Source organism: Lipotes vexillifer, unplaced genomic scaffold (genome assembly GCF_000442215.2).
Source record: "Lipotes vexillifer unplaced genomic scaffold, Lipotes_vexillifer_v1.1 scaffold625, whole genome shotgun sequence".
Taxonomy (NCBI): Eukaryota; Metazoa; Chordata; class Mammalia; order Artiodactyla; family Lipotidae; genus Lipotes; species Lipotes vexillifer.
Genome location: NW_006771655.1, coordinates 1209552 through 1217975, shown reverse-complemented (window position 1 = coordinate 1217975; position 8424 = coordinate 1209552). Strand labels below are relative to the sequence as shown.

At 60.1% G+C, this 8424-nt stretch overlaps 1 protein-coding gene across 1 annotated transcript in view; it reads left to right on the top strand.

Moving 5' to 3' along the window:
• The window catches only part of SDK1 (sidekick cell adhesion molecule 1), a gene marked incomplete at its 5' end in the record, with an annotated part of 365000 nt that overhangs the window by 293462 nt on the left and 63114 nt on the right, over positions 1-8424 (top strand). The window contains 2 exons of the mRNA XM_007447090.1: positions 5913-6048; positions 7337-7396. Coding sequence (XP_007447152.1) covers positions 5913-6048; positions 7337-7396 — 196 coding nt within the window. The remainder of the gene's footprint in view (positions 1-5912; positions 6049-7336; positions 7397-8424) is intronic.

Genomic DNA, 8424 nt, shown 5'->3' with positions numbered 1-8424 from the left:
CCCCGTCCCCCGCACCCCACCCCCCCTAGTTGTGGACACAGGCTGGGGACCGGGTGTTTGCCGCTGGTTCCAGAGCCACGTTTGGTCCCCAGGGAGGACGTTGTTACTTTCGCAAACTCCCGGCATCCTGCCTGTTTGATATTTTGGGTGAGTTGAATGCAGTCCTTCCCATTCCTCCCAAGCTCCCCACTCCCTGAAAGTCAGTTTCTCTCACTGTCATCCCATCTCAGGCCTGTGTGTCTGTAGGGTCAGGCCTGGGCCTTTGCAGGCTCCCTGCTGGGGTCTGGGTGCCTGCAGCTGCCATGACCGTAATCTGGGCCTGTGTAGAGGCCTGGAAGGTGACCAGGGTGACATTGCTGGGCTGGGACTTGAGACGGCTCTGCCCACCTGCCTGTCTTCAGCTCAGACCCCAGAGAGGGAAGCCTGGGATTTCTCATCGTCACCGCCTCTCCCTTCCCACCTCCTCCGCAGCAACGATGCCCCGGGACTCTCAGGCAGGACGCTGGTGTCGTCTGGGTGGACCGGGCCTCCCTGGGTGCGCAGCCGGTGCCGCATATGAGCCTGGATGCGGGGCAGTCTCCCAGGAGAGGGGAAGCAAAAGCCCCCGGGTCTTGTCTCTCGTACCTGGGCATCTTCCCGATTAACAGGCTCCCGTGGACTTGAGGACTCTCCGTTCAGGCCCGTCTCCTGGAGTTCAGCTCCAGATGGGCCTGGGAGGGCCACCCATGCGGACAACAGGGCAGGACCCAGCCTGTCCTGGCTCGGTGCCGATCGATGCCCTGGCCAGCTGCTCCTAGTGACACCGCCCCCACCACTGCCACCTGAGCCCCGCCCATCCCTGCACCTCCACTAGGTGGACTGCCTTTTCTCCCCCATCAAAGCCCCTCCTCCCGCAAGGGCCAGCTCCGCGGTTGCGCGCCCTGTATGTTTCTCTCTGATGCTCCAGTCTGCGGCGAGCCCTCCCTTTCTGGCACTTCGTGTGTCATAACTCAGGACGTGTCATCGACCTGCTGAGCGGGTCAGCGCTGGAAGACAGGGCTGGGGCGAGCGCTGTGCTCCCCGGCGGTGGTGCAGGGCTCGGCGGTGCAGGCAGGTTCCCCCCTGCAGCAGAGGAGCTCTGCTGACCACCTGGTGGGCCTCCACTGCGGGGGGACTTGTGGGGTCCAGGCCTCCCCCCTCCCTCAGGGGCCGCGTCTGTGAGCAACCTGGGGTCCCCAGGGTCAGAGGCCCTGGAATTGCTTGGCCTTAGTCGGCAAAGGGCCATGGAGAATGCATCGCCGTGCCCTGGACCTTCTCTGTACAACTCAGGCGTCGGGTGGAGAAACGTCTCTCCTTTTATTCTTACACGTAGACTCTTCCAACTTTTCCATCCGTTGCATTTGTTAAAGAAGGGGGTGAAATGAACATTCTGTCGCATGTTATAAGGGTTGTGTTTGAAGGGAGCCCTACAGAATAAGGATTGTAATTTGTCTCCACTGTAGCCAATAAGAGAACAGGACTAGAGTTGACGTGGCAGATTGCCGCCTTCCGTCCTTATGAATAGATGTGCGTGTGTTGTGTGCGCGCACAAACACACACACACGATTTGCGTCTCAGCCCCTGTTGTGATGCATTAGCACCGACCCTGTCTCTGGCATCAGTTAGCGTTAAACGCTGAATGGTGTCTTCCTTTACAACACGGAACCAATTTTTAAACAGGGGAGGGTGGTACGAAATAAAAACCCTAAAAGCGATTCTGAAAACAATTCTGTGAACTCTAAAGGGAGAAATCTGGGGGGAAAAAAAGAAACAAACAACACGTCAGCGACGCCCCGTATTAAGGGAAGGATCTGAAACGCTGCAGTCCTCAGAGTGGGACAGCAACCAGGACAGGAGCCCAAAGGCTGGGCCGGCTGGAGAGAAAGCAGAGGGACATCCCGGGACGCCCGGTGATGGGCCCTCTCACAGGGGTGCTTCCGCATCTCCAGCACTGAGGTTTTGTCCATCAAAATTGGTAAGAAAGAGAAGGACAAAATTTAGTAAAATAAAATAAAATAAAAACCACAGCAAGAAACAGAGCCTCTCTCCTCCCCCAAGTCAGACCCCCGGGCTTCACCCCTGTTCTCACCTCCTTTCCTGAGAGCACTCAGCTTCCCGAGTTCCTCGCTCTCTGTCGGTTTGGGCTTCGTTTTGGGAACTGCTGAGGGAGAGGGCAAGAGGGCCCAATGCTGGAGAAAGTGGTCAAGGTCGTGGTTCAGCCACCGGGGCCGGACGGACAGGCGTGTGTCCCAGGGACCCTGTGTGCCCTGCTGGTCGCCCGTCCACACCCACCATCCAGGAGACACCAGGTCTGCGCTGGTCCACCTTGCCTTTCATGTCATTAACTCTGTGACTGTGAGTTGATTTTAAAGACATTTCCACCTGTGGGTGTCAGTGGCCGGCACTCAGGCAAAGGGGCGGCAGCAGTCACACCTTGGAAATATTGGGGGTCTGGTTCCAGACCAGCACAATGAAGAGATTCTGGCAATAAAGCGAATCACACGCCTTTTTTGGTTTCTCAGTGCGTCTAAAAGTGATGTTTACACTATACTGTAGTCTGCTAAGTGTGCAAAATAGCAGTATGTCGAGACAAGACAATGTACTTGATTGAATGAAAAATACTTTATTGCTCGAAAATGCTAACCATCATCTGAGCCTTCAGCGAGTCGTAGTAGTGACACCAAAGGCCACCCTAACAAATACAACAATAATGAAAGAGCCTTAGCTGCTGTGAGAATTACCACAATGTGCCACAGAGACATGAAGTGAGCAAACACTGTTGGAAAATGGCGCTGATAGACTTGCTTGACTCAGGGCTGCCACAGACCTTCAATTTGTAAAAAACACAGTATCCGTGAAGTGCATGCAGTCAAGCGAGGTGTGCCTGTAGCCTGCCCGTGTCCCGTTAACGTAAACTTCACATCGATGATGGTTCTGAGATTCAAATTCAGCTGGGTGCCCGGTGTTTGCATTGGCTACATCTGGCAACCCTGTGAGGGAAAAGCAAAACAGGGGAGACTCACCTGACCTGGAAGTCCCTGGGCTCTGGTTTTGCGGCTCTGGCCTGACAGTCCGCAGCGTTCAGAGGGGGCCCCAGGGTCCTGCTAAGGCAGCCGGAACCAGAAGGGAAGGGGCTGGAGGCGAGCCAGCCCCCAGGTCCCCTGTGCTGGGTGTGGTGGCTGAGAAGGGTCGGGAGGCAAACGGAAACAGCCCCTCCCGGAGAGCAGTCCTGCCCCGGAGACACAGCTCCCCGTGCACCCGCGGAGGGTCTGGAGCCAGGGCCCGCACGTGCCCAGCAGCCCGGCCCCGCTGGCCCCCGGTGGGCGGAGCCTGGACAGGCTCCTCAAGGAGACGTGCTCGGGGCCAGTGGCGGCTCTGCCGCGGCCCTCCTGGTGGCTCTCTGCCCCTGAGCTCACGCTGGGGTCTGTCGCCCCTCAGCCAGGAGGACTGTCGTTTGATTGGATTTGCTGGGCTCCTCCAACAAGATGGACACGCGTGGATCGTCCACGTGGTGAGTCCACTCAAGTTTCCCAGGCACGCGTGTCTGCGTCTGATGGGGGAAATGACCTGCCGAGGTGCTTGTCATGAGGCGAGGGCGTCACCGAGGACCCGGGAAGCACCACGAGGACGTCAGGGCTGCAGCAGAGCCACACGCTGCACGCACCCGGGCTCGAGGGAGCATGCGGCAGCTCTCGCTGGTGACGACGTGGTGACTCTGGCACATGCGCGAGCGTGTGCAGGGCCCCCAGTGTCTCGGGAACTACCCTTGCTGTCTGTGCTGTCCTGCTGGAGAGTTTGGGGAGCAGAGGAGCCTGCACTGTCCGCATCCGCTTGGTTCCTGGGTTTGGGACTGAGTAGCAAGAAGTCACGGGGAAACGGACTCATCTGAACATCCAGGTCCTCGTGGCGCCTGGGTTCAGGGACCAGGATTGAAGGGTGAGAGTTTGGACAGCAAAGCATGCGGGTGTCCTGGGGCTGCCGTGACAGGTCACCGCAAACTGGGCGCCTTAGCACAACAGGGATCTACTCTCCCACAGTTCTGAAGGCCAGAGTCCAAGATCAAGGTGTCGATTAACTCTGAAGACACAGGGAGGCACCCTGCCTGCCTCTCCCCAGCTTCTGGTGGCCATGGCAGTCCTTGGCGCTCCTTGGCTTCTAGACGCATCCCTCCAACTTCTGCCTCTGCCTCCACATGACGTCCTCCCTGTGTCCAAATGTCCTCATCTTATAAGAATCTTTGGGTCTTTTTATAGTCTCAGCATTTGTCAAATAATTGCTAGATTGTATATTGCCTCTTAAAATGTGCTTTGTCTTCATGGATCCATCACGTTGAACATTTAGGTGCCCGTGTAAATTAACTGTTATAATACCTGATGGTGTTCACGAGTCCAATGTCTGCGATTATGGTTGCAAGCAATTTTGCTGTCAGTGCCCTTCAAGCTGGAAGGTCGTCCTCTTGTCTTCGTGTCATTGCAAAGACCCAGAGAGGATTGGTTTAGGCGTTGTTTTTTTTTTTTTGCGGGGGGTGGGGGGTGGTGGTGGGCGGAGGTTAGTCCCGAGCTTGTATTTGTAGGACTCAGGACTGCACACCTGCAAATGTTTGTGTAGCATCGATTTCCAGACGTGTAACTGCTGGATTAAAAGACAAGTGCATTAAAGACTCAGACAAATAAAATGGAATTGCCCTCCGAGAAGCCAGTCACTTCCTTAGGGCCTCCCTACCACCGTGTGACCGCTTCCTAACTTGATTACATCTGCAGAGACCCTGTTTCCAGACAAGGTCTCACGTCCACAGGTACCTGGGGTTAGGATGTCAGCATATCTCTTGGGGGGCCACAGTTCAACCAACAACAGAGGGGCTTTCCTACCAAAGCTGTGGCCTCCATTCAGGCACCAGGACGCTGTGTACCAAGGCGCAGTGGCATCACTTAGGCAGTGGCCTTGTAGAGTCACAGGAATCCAGGGAGCGTCCCTGTCCCCGGGCGAGGCCTCGTGACCCCTCCAGCCAGGGATCACGGGCATGCTCTCGGCCCGTCTGTCTGGTCACAGTTTGGGAGGTTGATCCTTTACTCGCTGAGGATCCCGGAGGGGAAACTGGAGCCCGAAGCCCCTCAGACCGGGGTCGGTGCTGCGGCCTCATTGGGATTCCGTGTGGAATGAGATGACCTCTCTCCTACTGACAGATCTGTCAGCCACAGGGAAAGGGACAGTCGGCTGGGCCCTGCCTGACCAGATGCTGCACCCAGTGTGGGTTTGCACGGGTCCTGGGCTTACACTCACGGGGCTCACATCCTCCCTCGAGCTAAGCCTCATCACCGAGCTACCCGTCACCTGGCTTCCACCGGGTTCTTAAGAGTCAGACGAGCCCCGCTGTCACGCGCTGGCATGGAAGAGGGAGGTGTGGGTTCCAGCCCGCGCCTGAGCCGGGCAGAGCGGGGGTGACTGGGCACGCGGAGGGGTCAGTGAGGGCCCCAGTGAGACGGCCACACCTGGGTGGACAGAAGGGACAGGGACTGAGAGGACGGGATGAGGCCAGCGGCGGACGATGCAGAGCCAGGCCACATCCCCGGTTCCCTTCAGGTCCTGGGTTGGCCCGCTACGGGCAGCTTCCTCGCCCGTCTGTGACCTGGGCCATGGTCTCCAGCCTCAGCCCTGGGGCTCGGGGGTTTGGGCTGGACGTGGATGAGATGCCCGTGCCGCACTCACTGGCACCAGGAGCCCCAGGCTCCGGGGAAACTGCCGCACAGCAGGCTCTGTCCCCGAGTTCCCTCATCAGTGTGACACCTGCCTGTTTCCTTGCAAACAGCTGAGGGCCCTCCGTGTGGACTGGTGAATCCCTCCTAGCCAGGCGGCCACACGTGAATCCAGGTCCCCTGACTGTGGTGTCTTCGCAGCCCCCGAGGGACGAGAGCCTGAACGGCCTCCTGCAGGGATACAGGATCTACTACCGGGAGCTAGAGTACGAGGCGGCCTCGGCCACTGAGTCCAAGACGCTCAAGACCCCCTCCGCTCTGCGGGCCGAGCTCACAGGTGAGCCCTCTCCTGCCCCTGCACGGGCCCGGCAGCAGGGAGGTTCCTGTGACCACAGTGCATCCGACCCCCAGGCCTGGGCCTCAGGGGCTGGAGGAGGTGCGGCTCTGCCCCCTCCCACTGACAGTGCTTACGGCCCAGGGCGTGGCGAGGTGCCGTGAGCAGAGGCCCCCGGCCGGTGGGGGACCGGGGAGGTTGCCCGGAGGGGGAGCCATCTGAGGTGGCTGTCGGGGTAAAAGGGTGTCACCGAGGATGTGACGGGAAGTGGGGGACGCAGGGCCCAGCACAGCTCAGTGCGGGTAGGCAAGCAGAGCGGCAGGGGCTCGGGTGGGCCAGGGGTCAGCCGGCCAGCGCAGGGCGTGTGCCGCGCGGGGCTGCCCCAAGTGGAGCAGGTTTGGGGTGCGCCGGGGCGGCTGCAGGGAGCCCTGGCTCCTGTCCCGGCTCATCTGTCTGCTCGCCTGCACCCCGCCAGATCCCTCCGCGGACTCTGGCAGTCCTTCCAGCAGCCGTCAAGGAAGCTCTGGAGCTGCTGGGCAGGCGCCGCCGCGCTCCCCCCTCCTCTCTCTTCCTGGCGTCCCACACACTGTCAGAGGAGATACTTGAGCCTTAACCCCTGCGCGCCGGCGTCGGGGCAGGCCGGTCGGGGAGCCGGGGCCTGCTCTGCCGGGGCCTGCTCGGGCCCCGCGTCTTGGCGAGGCTCACGCGTGCTATGGGCAGCTCCCGTGCTCCCTCCCCAGCCCGCCTTTCGGGGCCTCGGGGCTGCAGCTCGGCCCCAGCCCCGCCAGGAGGACTGGCTCAGTCGTGAGCCCCAGTCTCAGCGTCACCCCGGGTGTCCCTTGCTGATGTCCAGACCTCAGTGAGCGTCTCCCTGGGCTGTGTCACAAAATCACATCCGTGGAATGAGAGGGTGCGGTGGGGTCTGTGCTCCTGGCCCCTGTGTGCCGTCTGCTCGTCCCCTTCAGCCCGGGGCTCTACCTGAGCACAGGTAGCCCGACGAGGCGTTGCCCGGGAGACGCCGATCTCCATCTCCCCCTGTGCTGCTTTCGCTACCTCGTGCCAGATGCGAACTTGACCCGTTTAATCTGAGGGGTGAGCACACGCCACCCCCTCGTGGGCCGGGGGCCCTTGCAGGTTCTCCAAGCAGTGCGGGGGCCCCGGCGTGTGGACCCCGCTATGAGGGCGGGTGGAGAGGCTTCCCGGCCAGGCCCCGGCTCCGCGCCCACAGCCCGTCATGCGAGAGCTGCTCCCTGCGTGCTGACCGCCTTTCCGCTCTGCTTGCCCCTAACAGCCCAGAGCAGCTTCCAGACCGTGAACAGCAGCTCCACGTTAACGACATACGAGCTAATACGTAAGTGGCAGCGCCCTCAGCAGGAGCCATGTGGCGGCATGACCGCGAGCAGCCAGGCAGCGCCGCGTGGCCTCTCAGGGGCCCAGTGGAAACAGCCTGGATTCGTGGCTCTCGTTTCTGGGATTCCCCCCCAAACACTGCTTTGCAGTTTGCCGGAACCACCAGGGAGACAGGAAAGGAAACTTCTAGAAGCAGAGGCTGGGAGTGCGGGGTACCGGCAGCTGGTCTTCGAGTTTGGGACAGGACGAAAGTCAGAGTGGGCAGATCTCCTCTCTGGCTCCTTCGACATGTTTTTTAAGCCCCTTTCTTATTGTGGCAAAATACACATGACACACAATTTGCCATCTTCACCATTTTTAAGGGTCCGGTTCGGTGGCATTAAGCACATTCACACTGTTGGGCAACCATCCCCACCGTCCGTCTCCAGAACGTTCTCATCTTCCCAGACTGAGACTCTGTCCCCGTGAAACACGGGCGCCCTGTCCCCTCCCCCAGCCCTGGCCCCCACCCCCTACTTTCCATCTCTGTGACCCTGGCTCCTCCAGGGGGGACCTCACAGCGGTGGAATCGCACAGCGTTGGTCCCTCTGGGTCTGCTGGGTTCACTTGTAGTTTCATCCATGCTGCAGCGTCAGGGTCTCCTTCCCTCTCAAGGCTGAGGGACAGTCCACCGCATGCACACACCCCGTTTATTTGTCCGTCTGTCCGCCATTCCTCTTTAACCAGACTGCTGCCCCTCGGATTCCTGTCTGGGGAGGGGTTTCAGCAACCGAGTGCAAGGCTAAGGGGCCCCGACGCGATTCACTTCAGCACAGAGAAGTGGCTGGATTAGAAAGAGGATAAATGGGAGAGGGGGAGCTGGCCCTCCCCCGGCCCCAGGTGTGCGGGCACTGGCTGCCAGCCCGTGCCCTTTCATCCCGCCACCACCTGGGCCAGCTGACCAGCCTGGCAGCCGGGGCGGGGCTCACGGAGCTGTCCCACCTCCCCAGGCGTCACCTCGTCCGTCCATCCGCCGTGTGCTCGCTCACC